A 15,873-nucleotide genomic window follows, 5' to 3' on the forward strand; every position below is an offset into this window, starting at 1 on the left:
GTAATTATATAAACTTGTGATATTAAATAACATGAAAAACTTTGGTTTGTTTTATTGTGAGCCACATGGGTCATGTTTTATTAAAGTAGTTCACGATTTAAATATTAATTTCATTTAAGAAAACATTCTTCAAATTTATTCTGTGATAATGTAGAATAAAAGTCATTTTTTTAGTTGTTTGAAAACCTAAGCAAATGTGAATATTTTATGAATGTTGCCTTGGTTATGGCTTCATCCTTTTATTTCATTAAGTTGCTTGTAAAGCTAACATATGGTGGCATCAACAGGTGCGTTTTCAGCTAAGACATTAAAAGCTATTTTGGTATGTTATTTCTAACCGTGTATTCCTACATTAGAATAGGAATATCTTATTAGGATGTTTTTTTTAAAAGAATCTATTAACATGACTACATTTTATGTCTTATAACTGCAAATTGAGAAGTTGCCTTTTCATTGGTTAATTTCTTTCCTTCCTCTCTACTCCCTCTCTCTTCTCTCCGTACAACTAGGAAGCTAGTGGGGACAGCCTGCGAGAGTACTCCCTGATTAAGACAACATTCTTTAAAACTCCCTAGAAAAGATGACTTTTCAAAAAGTAACCCTATTGGAAATGGGAAAATCTACTATAGGCATAAGACCAGGTTAAAAGATCTAGTTGATTACATGCATTTGAATGCACCTAGTATTATAATTTAATCTGAATTTTGGAAAACAAAGATCTTGTTGTCTAGAGACCACAGACAGCTCTGAAAGCTTTTCTGATGATTATGCTCAGGGCTAACTCTAGTAGTTGAGGTAGGTTTCTGGTTGAGTTATGAAATTTCCAATGGAATATGATTTTGCAAGGATCTCATTTTATCAGCTAAAGTGAAAATGATCTGAAGGGTTTAGATTTTTGCATCTTTACTCTCATGTTTTTGTTTTTATTTTTTATTTCTTTCTTTGTTGCTGTTTGGTGGGGTTTTTGTTTTGTTTTGTTTTGTTTTGTTTTTTTGAGATAGGGTCTCCCTGTAGCCCCAGCAGGCCTGGTACTCGCTATGTAGACCAGACTGGCCTTGATCTCACTAAGATCTGCCTGCCTCTGCCTCCCAAGTGCTGGGATTAAAGACTTGTGCCATCACACTCAGCCTAGCATGCTCATGTTTTATATCATGTAAGTTACAATGTATCCAAGTAACATAACATATATAAGACATGGCTCTGCTGCATTTACAGTTTTGGAGGAAGTAATTTTTATATGTTCCAGAGTTATGACCAGCTATAATAGGTTAATATCGTAGCATCCTTCTTAAAAGTTACTTGAATTTAGACCTGGGTATGGTGGTACATGCCTTTAATCCCAGCACTTGGGAGGCAGAGGCAGGGAGATCTCTATGCATTTGAGGCCAGTTTGGTCCACAAAATGAATTCCAGGCCAGCAATGGCTACACCATTAGACTTTGTCTCAAAAATAAATAAATAAACAAATAAATAAAGGTTTTGAGTTTAGACATGTTTAATTAAAATATGTACTCCTATTAATAAATAATCTTATTAATTTGAAATGACATAGCTAAAATATTGAAGGATCTACTCCTATGGAAATATCTCCTTTTTAAATATTTGTATTTATTATTTGTACTTTATGTGTAGGAGTGTATTGCCTGCATGTGTGTTAGTGCACCCAGGTTGTGCAGTGCCTGCAGAGGTTAGGGAGGGTGTTGGATCTCCTGGAACTGGAGTTATGGACAGTTGTTAGCTGCCATGTGGGTGCTGGGCATCAAACCTGGGTCCTCTGCAAGAGCAACCAATGCTCTTAACCACTGAGCAATCCCTCCAGCCCCATATCTCCTGTTTTTTTTGATAGTTCACTTAGTAAGTCCTTATCTATTCCAAAGATCATTTATTGAAAACTTGCTGTAGTAAGAGAATAGAAGACCTTCAGATGCCTATGGATTCCAGAGTAGTTAGGTTTTCAGTACAATTCAAAGGAAGAGCAATTCTAGAGCAGATGTGCTTGAGTATAGTATTTGAGAAATATGTGCAGTATTTCGTCTGACCCACTCAGCACTTGTGTATAAGATCTGAGGTTGTGGATAACGGTTGAACCTGAGACATGGATTTGGGATCTATTTGAAAATGATCAGTCATAGGGGTGGATAAATGGTTCAGTGATTAAGAACACTGGCTGCTCTTGCAGAGAACTCAGGTTTGGTTCCCAGCACCCACATGGACGCTAACAACCATCAGTGACTCCAGTGCCAGGGCATCCAATGCCTTCTTCTGACTTCCACAGGCATTGGGTGACATGGGTGCACTTACACATAAAACAAAATTAATAAATAAAATATTTTTAAAAGGAAAAATAAAGAACAGTCATTGCTGCCAGGAAGCAATGAGACAGCAAGGCCTATAAAACCGTCACTGCTCAATTCATGTTGTTACTTGACTCTCATATCCTTTGTGCTAATTTAATATCTCTCCAATCTCCATACTGTCCAACCTAGTCCAGGGAGCTCCAGTCATGGGTAGTGATGTTCCTTCCATGTGTCACAATGGTCTCTGCTTCCCTTCATCTTACTGTTCATCACCTCATATACATAAGTGCTCCTCCTGTTCTTCCTCCCTTGTCTATAACTCACATTCAACATAATCTCTATCCACTGAAAGCCTTCCTTCTTTGACCCCACTGGTATCTCTAAGGAATTCCTGTTTGTGCCCATAGTATCAATCTATTCCTCTGTTTTAAGACAGAAAATACTGATTTATCATTTTGATTAATTAGTTTTCTCTTACTGTCCTAATCCTACTTCTTTGTAACTTCAAGACAGAGTAGGAAGACAAGACATATTTGTACCCCAGAGAAAGCATCTGTTCCATTGTGAATCAGGAAATTGCCATAATTGTTAATACATTTTATGTGCTTAGTATCTAAGAGCCATGTCCCACGTGGAACTTCAGTGTATGGACCTTGAAAAGCAGGACCAGATCGTGGCCTTTTGGGATCATATTAAGGTATCATTTGGCCTCTACAGATGTCTCATTTTCTTCTTATTGAAATAGAGTATTGGTTGGATAAGTTCCTTAGGAACTTGATGGAACTGGGGTAAAGAGTGAGACTTTGTCCTGGTGCCAAGCATTCAGAAATGGAGTATGTTATCTGGGGTTCAAAAGAATATAAATAACCACAGGAGAAGAAAGACCTGTGTAAAAGTATAGAGCATGTTTCAAAGGAGGAGAAATTTGTTTAATGTAAGGCTGTCAAAGAATGACCAGAAGCTCAGGAAAGGGACACTCACTCTACTTCTTAGATACAGAAGAAGGATTGGAATTTCCCCTGAGAAAGTATTGAGACCCACTTCTCCAACAGAACCAGGAGTATTTTGAGGGAAGGTTGAAAACACAAGGAAGGGAATTTTAAGATAATGTTGAATATTGGAAAAAGCACAACCTTTGAGAGATTGAACCCTGACTAAACTTTTCATTGATGTGTACGATTTTAGACATGTTACACAGTGTATCACAGATTCAGGTTCCTGATCTGTAATGTATACACAATATCTACCCTACAGGGTTAAATCAAAGATCTGAAATCTTGTAATAAAAATGATTGGCACCTTGTAGTTGATACATTATTATTGTTGTGACCACAAACAAGGTTTTAAAAGGCAGGACAAAGAAGAGCAGGACTGAACTCCATAGAAAAATGGGTAAAGGAAATGATGAATGAATGCCAGTCAGCAAAATAAGCACTAGGGATGCCTCTTAAGTTGATGGAATACAAAACAAGATTATGCCATTGGGAACATCTTCTTAGCATCTTTGTAAGTGTAATGATGACTCGGCATCCAATTGTGGTGTCTTAACTCAGCCTGAATGTAGGAAGCCCAGTGTGGCTATAGGAGCAGCTCAGCCTGGCAAAGTGCAAACAGCACAGTGAGCTGGTGCTGATCTGATGAGATGTTTGTCTGTCACTTTGACAAACCCTGCCATTCTATAGTAGAGCAGATTAAGATTGAGAAAACTTCAGTAACTTGGTCAACAGCTTATAGCTTTTCAGAGAAAACAAAAACCAGAGCTGGGGTATATTGAATTTTGATTTTGATTTTTTTTTCCAGGATAGAGAATGTCAAAGGATTTTAGGATAGTCTTCACCCTCACCTGCACATTATTACTAATATTACCCCTAATTGCTTCCCATCCTTTTAATTCTATGATACCTCTTAATGGTCTTTCTGAGTGGCTTGAAATTTATTACATAAAATCTGACTGAATCTGAATCTACTTTTCTTTCCATACCATGGATCTGCAGCAGCATTTAAATTTTCCAGTGAACATTAGTGATGTGTCTGTTCTTCCCAAATATTAAATTCCTTCATTAAAATTTTCTGCTTAAAGATATATTGTTATGGGGCTGGTGAGATGGCTCAGCAGTAAAGAGAGATGGCTCTTGCAGAGGACCCATGTTTGAGTCTCAGCACCTACATGGTAGCTAACAACCGTCTATAACTCCAGTTCCACGGGATCTGATGCCCTCTTCTGATCTCTGCGGACATTGCATAATAGGGTGCATTTACATACATGCAGACGATATGCTCATACACATAAAATAAAAATAATAAAATATTTCAAAAAAGAAGAAAAAGAGATTTTCACACATTCTCTTAGAAAACTGTCTATAATTAGTGTTGAAACAAAGTCAGGAAACCCTTTGCTTTATGAAACACATTCATAGATTCCAAGTTTACATTATCTTAAGTAGAACCTCTAGAATGTAAAAGGTGAGAAAATAGTAGTTAGCATATCTTAATTTCATATTCCTAGATGTCATTTAACGGGGACACCCAACAGATGACCATAGGATATGTGTTCATCAACACTGCAAGGTATCCTGTGTACTCAAATTCATCCAAAAAGACTATTTTATGGCATGTGTTAAGAAACAAGTATCTGAAAATTAAAAAAAAAGAGAAGACAATTTTATCTGAAAAAAGAATGATATGAAATGTTTTCCCTCATATACTCCATTCTGGTCCATTTACTGGTAGCCAGAAAGCCCGTCTAAATTCTAGGCAAGAGCCTCACTTGTAACCATCTGCATCCTAGAAGAGGATATGTGATGCTCAGCAACATAAACAATAATCAAAATAAACTATAAAAAAAGAGTTTTGGCGGGCTTGGTGGCACACGCCTTTAATCCCAGCACTCGGGAGGCAGAGGCAGGCGAGCTCTATGAGTTCAAGGCCAGCCTGGTCTACATAGTGAGTTCCAGGACAGCTGGGGCTACAGGGAGACCCTGTCTCAAAAAGACCAAAAAAGAAAAAAAAAAAAAAGAGTTTTAATGGAGATACCCTGTGTGGGAGGATAAAATTACTCCCCAAACGTCATGGGTTACTAAATGACAGTCTCAGAGCCAAGAGTGGGCCACCTCCCTGTGAACTGTTGGCCAGGGAGGGTCCTGAGGTCCCCAAAGCAATACAGGAAATTGCTACTGCTGTTGGTTGCCTGCCAGAACCCATTGATCAGATCCTGTTGCTGAAGATGTCACATGCTTTGGTCACAGAATACAGAGAAATCAACCTGGAACTTGGCTGGAAGTGTCCTCCATGCTGGCCAGTGCTCCTAAAGCCAGAAGGTATGAAGCAAGCTGCTTGGGAAGAATTGTCACCAACAGCCTTGCTCAGCTGTGACCTCTGCATGCACCAATGCTGACTGGCCAGACAAGGTGAACCACTGGTTCAGTATTAGCATTTCTGTTATTGGGGTAACCAACTGGTTTCTGATTGGCTTTGATGCTCACTCCATATGAGGGAATTCACGTTTAGTACTATAAACCGAGTCAAAGCCTGTGGTTGGGCAGGTCATAGGCCCTAATGGAGAATATTCTGTTGTTATACTAAATAGACATGATGTGCCCATCAAAGTCTTCTAAATAGCTAGATTTTTGTTTTTGGTCTTTTTGAGACAGGGTCTCCCTGTAGCCTTAGCTGGCCTGGATTCACTATGGAGACCAGGCTGGCCTCGAACTCACAGAGATCCGCCTGCCTCTGCCTCTTGAGTTCTGGGATTAAAGGCGTGCAACATAGCTAGGTATTTTTATATTTCTAAATAGGTAAATATTTGTATATTTCATTTTTTTAGAATTTCATACAGGAGTATTGAATTTGCATTATTTCTACCCTTCCTAGTCCTCCTCCAACTCCTCCCATGTCTGTCTCCAACTCCCTCTCCATTTCTTGTCCTCTTTGATGACTGTTGTTATGTATATATGTATATAAAATGCACTCAGCCCACTTAGTGGTACTTGTGTGTACCTGTGTTTAGGGCTGCCAATTTAGGATTAGATAACCTTTCAGGGAGCTAGTCCCTGGAGAAAACTGATTCTCCCTCCCTCAGCATCCACTGATTGCCTGTAGCTATTTATGTAGAGGTAGAATCGCATGAAATTCCCCCCATCCAACTTGGCAGGTCATCTGTTTTTGTCTTTATGCAGATCTTAATAGACTACCATAAGGTGGAGATTTCACTAGTGTAGCTTCCCCATCATGTCTGTAACACACTAACTAGAAGCAGGTGTCATGGTATGCACAAAGGTTAGTGATGCTGTCAGTTCTGGTCAGAGAAGCTTCATTTTGCCTTGGTCAGTGCTGACTGAAGACACTCACAATTGGTCAAAGTACAGAGAATAAATGACTGTTAAATGCCTAGTCATAAACGAAGCACTTATAACACCCCCTCTAAGAAGGGAATATCATGAAAGAAGGGGCAGAAAGAATGTAAGAGCCAGAAAAAGTGAGGAGAGCAGTGTCAAACACTGCTTTCCAGGCATAACATGGATGCAGTGATCTCCACAAGATGGGGCCCTTCACCATGTTGTAATGTGAGGGGGAAGGGATCAACCCTTCTGTGTGGACTTATATGAGGTTAATAGTTGATGGGAGAAGGAGAGGCATTTTCTTCACTGGTGTAGCACTCTGAGTAACAGATTGTAGACCCTCTAAGTGCTGCGAAGAGCTTCACAGTTTCCAGCCAGTCCCCATGCAGTGTTTCTCCTTTCACATCTCTCTCACAAGAGCCAAGTTTGCCCTTATCTTGGGAGTAAGCCTTTCCAGATAACAAAAGCCAAGTGGAGACAGAACTGTCTCATAGCATACTAACTAGGCCCAATGTTCTTCCAGACACCCCTTATCCAACAATATCTTTGGAATCTTTTTAAATACCTGCTTCAGTCAGAAATAAAATAAAGCTTATGTCTAAGTGTAATTGAATGGTGTTAAATTACTTTGGGCCCTTTCCTTCCTCACAATACCATCTCACTCCTTACTCTTGCACAAAGGACTTTAAAAGAACTAACTTTGCTGTCTCTGAGTGAGGTGAAGACTCTTTTTCACCCTTCTGCTCAGTCCAGATAGCTGTTGGGGACAAAAAAAAATGAAATACCTTGATGAATGCTGTAAGAACTCTGCATTTTGATAGAAAACTCTGTTTAAAACGTTGATTTAGATTTACTTGCTAGCTTGCCTGTTCTGCCTGATTGTATCTACCACACATGGATGATTAACCTAGTTGAAATGTTAAGAACTGAAGTGCTGTAAACCTCCTTCCTGGACCCTGGACCCCTGACTCAGTTGATTTACAATGTGTCCTGTAGGCCTGTTTGCACATACCAGATAACCGATAAGGAACAAAAGAGGGAGGTTGCGCCAGGCTTACACCAGATCTACCCTTCCTGGAAAAGATGTTTAACCGAAACTATAGCTTTTAGAAGATGATTGATTAAAGTGTCTGCTGAGGAATGCTTTTTGTGTAATGACTATGTGGGCCTATATAATCTGTACCTGAAACTGAATGGGGGTCGATCGTTCTGACCAGACTTGCATGTCTTGGGAAGCCGGTCGACCCCAGCTAGCTGGAAAGTAAAGACTCTGCTTGATTTTTACATCTCCAACGGTTGGCCCCAGCTAGCTGGAAAAGTAAAGACTCTGCTTGATTTTTACATCTCCAATCCCGTGTGTTTGTTACCTGGAGGGGACCTATCGAGTCATGGACCCTTTGCCAGAGATTGATTTATTTCTGTTTCCCTTAAACCCTGTTCTTCCCCCAAACCAGTAGGTGTATATGTTACTGGAAACAAACTCCCACTCATGCTCCTGTAACAAATTTCTACTCATGCTCCTGTAAATAACCCTAATGAAATTTATTGGAAAGCTCTCTCTCTCTCTCTCTCTCTCTCTCACATACACACACACACACACACACAAAGACATGAAAGTCAGAGGGTGGCTAGTTTGGAAGAAGCGTTAGCGGGAAATGGGAGTGAATGTGATTGAAATATATTATGCACATGGACGAAAATGTCATAATGAGACTTCTTATTCTCATTGTACTCTAACAGAAAGATAACATTTTCTAAAGATTTAGAACAGTGATAGAATGCTTGTCTACCATACACAGGCCCTAAGTTCAGTCCTCAACCCCTCAAAAACCAAACCAAAACAAAATATTATTCTTGTCTTTTCTTTCTTGGAGATAATTTTTTGTATGTATGTAAATAATTTAATGTAAATCACTTCAAAATACTTAGGCTATAATTTAAAATGAAATCAACTTTCAAAAGTGCTGTCATATTTCTTGGGGCTGGAGAGATGGCTCAGCAGTTAATAGGACTGGTTGCTCTTACAAAGGACCCAGGTTCGATTTCCAGCAGCACATGATGGTTAATAACTGTCTATAACTCCAGTTCCAGGTGATCCAACACCCTCTACTGATTTCCTCAGGATTACATGACAGGGGTGCACTTATATACATGCAGGCAATATACTCATACACATAAAATAAAAATAGTAAACAAAATATTTAAAAAATATTGTCATATTTCTTGTTTCTGGAGTACTTACTTTGATGGAACCACTTTATCCTTTTTAGTATTATAGGCCCAATTGAGCAGCAATTTTCTTTTTAAAAAATTTTACTTATTTGTTGATTTATTTTTATTTTTTATGTGTATGCATGTATTGCCTGCATGTAGGTCAGTGCACCCACGTCGTGCAGTGACCTCAGAGGTCAGAAGAGGCTGTCAGATCCCCTGGGACTGCAGTTATGGACAGTTGTTAGCTACCATGTGGGTGCTGGGATTCGAACCTGGGTCTTCTGCAAGAACAACTAGTGTTCTTAACCACTTAGCCATCTCTCCAGCCCCGAACAGTAATTTTCTAATGAAGGAAAGGAAATTTTTACTTTCAGAATATGTCTTTAGAGTCTCAGGACTCATATATCTGAAAAAGATAGAGAAATCATTACATTTTGAGATGAGTTCCATATGATATTGTCAGACAGCAGGAAACATTTGTGCAATGATAACTAAAGACATTTCCATAGTACAGTTTCAGGTCATGAACTGTATACACATTAAACATGTGATAATGAGTTTAAGTTGCAAGACCAGCTCATTAAAAAGTGTGAAAATAATTGGGGATACAAGTAGGTGTTAGAAAGGTCAAGGATCAGAGAGAAAATATCTACTATGGTTAAAATATTTGACATCCAGATATATACAGGTTTTCATTTTGGATCCTCCATTTTCTGGTAATGAAGAAATTCTCTCACTAACATGCTTGTTCATGGAGGTGAACATAGCTGTGTCAGCATGGGATAGTTAAATGAGAAAGTATAAAGTATCTAGTCCACCTCACACATGTTTCTGTCTCTTATCTCACTTTCAAGTCAAGCAGTCAGGTTCAACTGACTGCACAAGGGTAAAAATGTCAACTTGGAGACTGCAATGTCACAAAAGACTGAAAGACATTTTGGTAGTACTTACCAGAAATTGCTTGTAGATTTCTTTTGACTTTTATACTGAAGTAGCTCAGATCTGGGAGCAGTGAGTTGGTCTAGAAAGGCCAGGTGTCTTAGTTTTACAAGGAATTTATGAGTTGCTGACCAGGTTCTCTCATCATTTTTATTAGAAAAACAGTGAGTCTCTAGCTCTGTCTTGCCATGTTGGTTAATGGAAGGACACTGGAAACCCAAGTTTAGTGGCTGATTTTGTCCTTTCTCTTGATTATACTGCCTCACTCTGAAATGTGTATAGTTTTCTGCTATAGGTATATTAATGTCATTATATAATTAATATAAGAATGAACCATTCAGCTCTCCAAGATTCAGCATAATAATTACACAGAGTATATTGAATGCCTATATAATCTGATTCACTTACAAATTACAAATATTTATTGAAATCTACTTTTCTTGCTATGTGCTATGCATAAACCATGAAGAAATACTGGTTTCTGTCCTTATGGCTCCAGCAGATCAGTGGGATGAACATGTCACTACTATAAAGAAGTGTCACAGAGATAATATGTAAGAGAACAGTCTCCACCTACCCAGAGTACAGATAACAGCGTTCTGGAGAATTCAGAAGGAATAAATGTCTCAATTATGACCTGGCAATTTTACAGACTCCTATCACCCTGAAAATTCTTTGATATCAGTGTCTAATCATGTACAGCCCAAATTACTAAGCAATTCAGGATCTTAAATTACTATTTCACACAAATGTCTTCACTTTAGACCTGACTTAGGGAATGAATATGATCTTTCTGACTGGATAGTGAATCAACCTGGCTTTCTGTTCCAGCTCTGTAATTTATCGGACAAATGACCTTGGGTAAGTTATTTAATCTCTCTGTTTCACTTTCAGTGTCTATATCACAAAGACAATTAGAGCAAAACTTCTCATGGAAGTTTATGCAATAAAAATGGATAATTCATGGAAAGTGTTCAAAAACGTGCCTGACACTAAATAAGAATAAATTACATTTTCCAAGTATATTTCTCAGGCAGCTGCATAGGCATTTTGCACAAGTTCTGGCACCCTTTGTGTAAACCATCCACATCTCAGAGTCTTAAGACTTGTTTTTCTTGCCACAGGAAACCCAAACGTGTGGAGCTAATGGTTGGAATAAGCCGGGTATGGAAAAATCAATTCCCAGGAAGCCAAACAAAGAAGAAGCACTGAATGCAAGTGTGATCAATAGTTCTCTAGGAGTTAGGGGAACACATGGTACTAGCCTTGATACTCCCTACAGTGCCTGGTACATGGCTTTACATATTGACATTGAACATACGCATCCTACATACATGAATAAAAAGTCATATATTAAAAAGTCATATATTGTCCACCTGAGTCCTTCAACTGTTTGTGCCCCTGTGACTCTCTTTAGGTGTGACTTCGCCCTGGCTTCTCATAGACATGTATTGCTTCTGCCTTTGTGCTTGATTTAAAGGGGAAAACATCAAGGCAGTGGGCTGAACTGCTCTAGGCTACTTTATTTTTCTTATGTTGCCCCTCCTAAACAATGTAATGACAATGATTTTTAGGGTAGTGTTTATTCATTCATTTAAAAGAATCCACTATGTATTGTACATCTGTCTTCTTTGAAGACAACATTGTATTGTTTTGAATTAGTACATTGCCCAGCCTTTTTCTCCCAACTCCTTTAATTCTACAGAGATCACCTAAGCATTTGAAAGATCTGAATTTAAAGGACAAATGGAGGCTCTTGTGTGGGAATGACTTGTACAATATGGACATTCGCTGGACAAATGACTTTTACCTAACCTTGTGACCAAAATATTCATCTTATGTTTGAGATCTTTTAATACTATCTCAGCTTGCTTATAATGTAAAACAAACTTACTAGACCTTGAGCTCCTCTTGTAACCTAAGCATATGACTTTAATCTTTCATGACCCTTCCATGCCTTTGACCCAGAGAAATGCATGAATATGTGTATATGTTTTGCATATTAAGTGATGCAAGCAAAGGATGTTGCTCAGAAGCAACAAGATAATTATATCATTTGTGCTGCAAACAATAGGTGGTATTCTATTGATAATACCTGTACTTTTGTGACGCGCTGTTCTAGGTCAGTAGGCATCAAGGGTAGAATTCTCAATAAGGCAAATTCTTCTGCTTTTTCCTTCCCCATTTCATGCTGGACATGCTGCTTTGATAAAAGAGAAAGTTAGACCTTGCTTCAAGAGGACAGTTCTGGGAGAGATATGAAGGAGCAGGTTCTCAGGGCAGTTCAAGTCCCTTTTTAGCTAACATGTGTGTGAAAGGTCAGGCTGTCTTTATTCTGGCATTGCTATAATGTGACATTGTGCTGCCACCCCAGCCTTGTATTATATATGGAAACATTTAAACATTATAAATCAAGAATCCTGAATTTTATTTTATTTTATTTTGGTATTTTTGTTTCATTTTATGAGTGTGAATGTAAGAAGCTTGAATTTTATTTTATTTTTAAAACATTCTTAAAAATTTATTTTTACTTTACATGAGAGAGTTATGCCTGCATGTATGTAAATGCACCAGTGCGGGGCAATGCCCACAGAGGTCAGAAGAGGGCATCAGATCCCCTGGAACTGGAGTTATGGACAGTTGTTAGGCACCATGTGTGGGTGCAGGGATTCAAATCCAGGTCTTCTGGAGGAGAGCTACCTCTCCAGCCCCAGCAGCTTGAATTTTAAATAATGCATATTCTGTCTTCCTACTGGGCACACAAGGTATCACAGTGATTGCAGGAATAGGCTGGAAGTGAACAGTTTTAGACTCTTGGAAGATCTGCTCTTGAACTGCAGTGGAACTATGCCACAATTCCTGGACACTTCTCTCACACAGCTTTACACTTCTGTACAAGCTGGTACAAGTGAGTGAACACAAGGCTGGCACATTGCATTTAGGTACGTAGTCCACACTATAGTCCAGGCTTGTGTATGGGATGATGAGCCTGTGGTGTAAACCTAAGAAGGCTCTGAAACGGGTTCAGGGTCATTTCAGCTGAGGATTTGAGTTTCTTTGGCATTGAGATTGAGGTCTAGAACTGAAAGCTGTGTTTGCTTTGCCTGGACACTGTGGCAACTGCATTGTGGTTTACTCCTCCTCCCAATCAGAGACCTTCTGTTCTCCCACAGAGGGTGACCTGTGGGTGCTCTCCAACATACCAGTTCTGGGAAAGCCACTGCTCTGTGGTGGAGACTTTCACTTAAGGGAACCACTAGACAGTTACAAGTGCATGTTGGGTATTTACAGAGCATGTGGGAGGGTCTATGTATGGACTGGGTAGATGTGCCTATGGTGTTTAAGGGGGCGTTTCACACATCCTTGGTCATATGTTCAAATAGTCACAAGGAAAAGCAGTGTACCACAGTTTAGCTTTGCAGACAGGGGAACAAAAAATAAAAAAATAAAAAGAGGGAAAGGGAAGATTATTCCTGTCTGAAGAAGCCTGTTGAACGAGTAGACCAAGTTTGAGAAACTCAAAGTAGGCGATTTGGCTTGAGTGTGGGGTGCAGAGCAGGGAGTGGTTTGTGCATGTATTGCCAGATGAACCGAGGTGAACTCCCACACACTACCCCCCCACACAAAAAAACATGAATGTTCCCACATGAACTGCCTTTAGATGGAAGTCTGCTCTTGACAACATACTCTTCCTTCTCTCCTGAAATTCCCGCAGCACCTACCTAAGACCTGACGTGCACTCTAGGTCAGAAACTCATCCCTGTATTCTCGTTGGTAGCTTGTCTAAAAGAAATGTTGATTCGATTATTACATACTGTGGACACAGTTGCAACTTATTACCACCTTTACAGAAAAGTAATCTATAAAAAAAAAAAAAAAAAAAAACACCCAAATACCCCAAATTGACAGTATGCTTGCAAACAGAATCTTTCTATAGATTCCAGACCATCAGGTTAGCACAGAACTTAAATCTGGACTTTGGATGGAATAAGCTGGTTCTGCAGGAAACTTTCATATTTCTAGTCCTTAACCGGGTTTCCAAAGCATAGTCAGAGCTCTGTGAATTGCTGCAAGCTGTGTTCCTATCATATAAGGCTGTTAGAAATCCTAAAGAATTACAAGGATCTCAGTTTGCATCTTTATTCAATTCAGTGTTCTCAAACATTAGCCAACAGCTTGCTGTTTATAGTCTCTTAGGAAGATAATGGAACTTTCGGTGTTCTTCAAAAAAACTGTTTATTGGGAATCTACTCAGCTTCAGGGACCATGTTTAACACTGTGGGAACCACCATCTAATGCCATAGGGTCCTGGAATCAGTGTGCTGAACATGGTTGAGAATCACTAGATAGGCCAACCTTCTAAACTGGGATAAAGGATATGATCATGGATTCCTGAGTTCCAAGCAGGGATTCTCTCTACCCAATCACTTATCCACATTACAACAGTTTTATTCTTGAAGGATTCTATAAAGAAAAATAACTAACTCTGAGGATGTGGAATTAAAAAGCTTCTTACAGTTGGGGTCAATCACTTACCCAACCACAAGAAGCCCGTGCCTAATCCTCCGCACAATTTAAAAAATTTTCTTGGCTATAATGACAGGGATTCAATAGAATGCTTTTCCTTAAACAGCATCAAAGTACTTATAAAACAACATAAGATTAAAATAGTTTTATTATTCTTAAAGTTAAAAATAGTAAGAAAAAATGAAATGGATTCACAAGAGCCTAGAAACATGAGTGGCAAAGTGGTTAGACAGGAAAATCTAAATTCTTAAATGATCATTCTTGCCAGAATGAGAGAAGAATTTTGAAAACAGTTAATTCAAGTAATTGTGGTTGACTTAACTGGTCTATATGCACTTTGCATTTTTGTAATAATTTTATGAAGAAGCTATTCCAATCATGTTTTATAGACATAAAGAGAGAGAGAGAGAGAGAGAGAGAGAGAGAGAGAGAGAGAGAGAGAGAGAGAGGGGGGGGAGAGAGGGGGGGGGGGAGGGGGGGTTTGTCTGGATTTGAGGCTTATCTGTCTCCATTACAAAATACCATGTTCTGTTGGACTCAGCAGCCATGTACGATAGTAGAGAAGATATTGTCTCCGTTATCTAGACTAGGCTGAGGCTTAAATGCTCAAAGCTTTGAAGACTGTAATAGACCAGTTATTACCACTGTTGGCAGTAGTGAGCTTTAGACTTGAGATTGCAGAAATGCAGTCAACAAAGGACAATAAACATAAAAAGTGAGCTAAGATGAAGACGGACTAGAACCACGTGGAGTGAGTTGAGCAGATCAAACCTACTTTGAAAAATTAGATTTCCTGATCAAGAAAACACATAGCACAGAAGCAAAATACCAACAATCAGAGACGTAATAGTAATCACGAAACATTTGAGTCAAGACTTCAGAAAGGCTCAGTGGCTGATAATCAGTGAAAGCCTAGACTGTGATAAACAGAACTGAAGAGGTCATGCTGTCAGCTAAGTTCCGTCTTATGTACATGGGGGAAAATAAAGAATAAACAGACCAGTCCCGAGTCACAGAAATAACAGTGAAAGCAGGACAGCAAGCAGTGTCTCCTGCGTTTGTTTAGACGGTTCTTGAATACCACATTTCCCTGAAATCAATTAAAATGTGCAAATGACTTCATAACCTTTAAGAAACTTTAAACTTACAAGGAAATCAAAATAACTCTTCAAATATATAATCAGGAAAAATGTGACATTTAATTTCATAAATATTAGTTTTATGTCTACCACTCCATTGTTTTCATATGACTACATCACTAATTGGGTGCAACTTTCATATTTTTAGGTTGAAAAAATTCTTTAGAAGTCTAGTAATCAATTGCCTTTTCTAAATTATTGTGTAGAAACTCTAGCTACAAGGATGTCAAACCTGCTGTCTGCAGGCTGCATACAGATGCGTGGAGTCAAGGATGACGCTAACTGTAGCCCAGCATAAACTTGCAAACTTACTTAGAACGTTGTGAGATTTTTCTTTGTGTCTGTGATTTTTTTTGTAACTTAATTGCATGGTTTTTAATGTGAGCTTTGTAAATACTAATGCCATTTTGCAATGTCAAA

At 38.8% G+C, this 15,873-nt stretch overlaps 1 protein-coding gene across 1 annotated transcript in view; it reads right to left on the bottom strand.

Annotated features, from left to right (window-relative positions):
- Slc9c1 (solute carrier family 9 member C1) overlaps window positions 1-13,570 on the bottom strand; it is a gene marked incomplete at its 5' end in the record, with an annotated part of 48,694 nt that extends 35,124 nt beyond the window's left edge. Inside the window, 7 exon segments of the mRNA XM_008851624.1 lie at window positions 3,447-3,456; window positions 4,728-4,780; window positions 4,782-4,929; window positions 8,877-8,933; window positions 9,183-9,254; window positions 13,475-13,509; window positions 13,511-13,570. Coding sequence (XP_008849846.1) covers window positions 3,447-3,456; window positions 4,728-4,780; window positions 4,782-4,929; window positions 8,877-8,933; window positions 9,183-9,254; window positions 13,475-13,509; window positions 13,511-13,570 — 435 coding nt within the window.
- Window positions 13,571-15,873: the final 2,303 nt, after the last annotated feature.

Source organism: Nannospalax galili, unplaced genomic scaffold (genome assembly GCF_000622305.1).
Source record: "Nannospalax galili isolate Female #2095 unplaced genomic scaffold, S.galili_v1.0 scaffold626, whole genome shotgun sequence".
NCBI lineage: Eukaryota > Metazoa > Chordata > Mammalia > Rodentia > Spalacidae > Nannospalax > Nannospalax galili.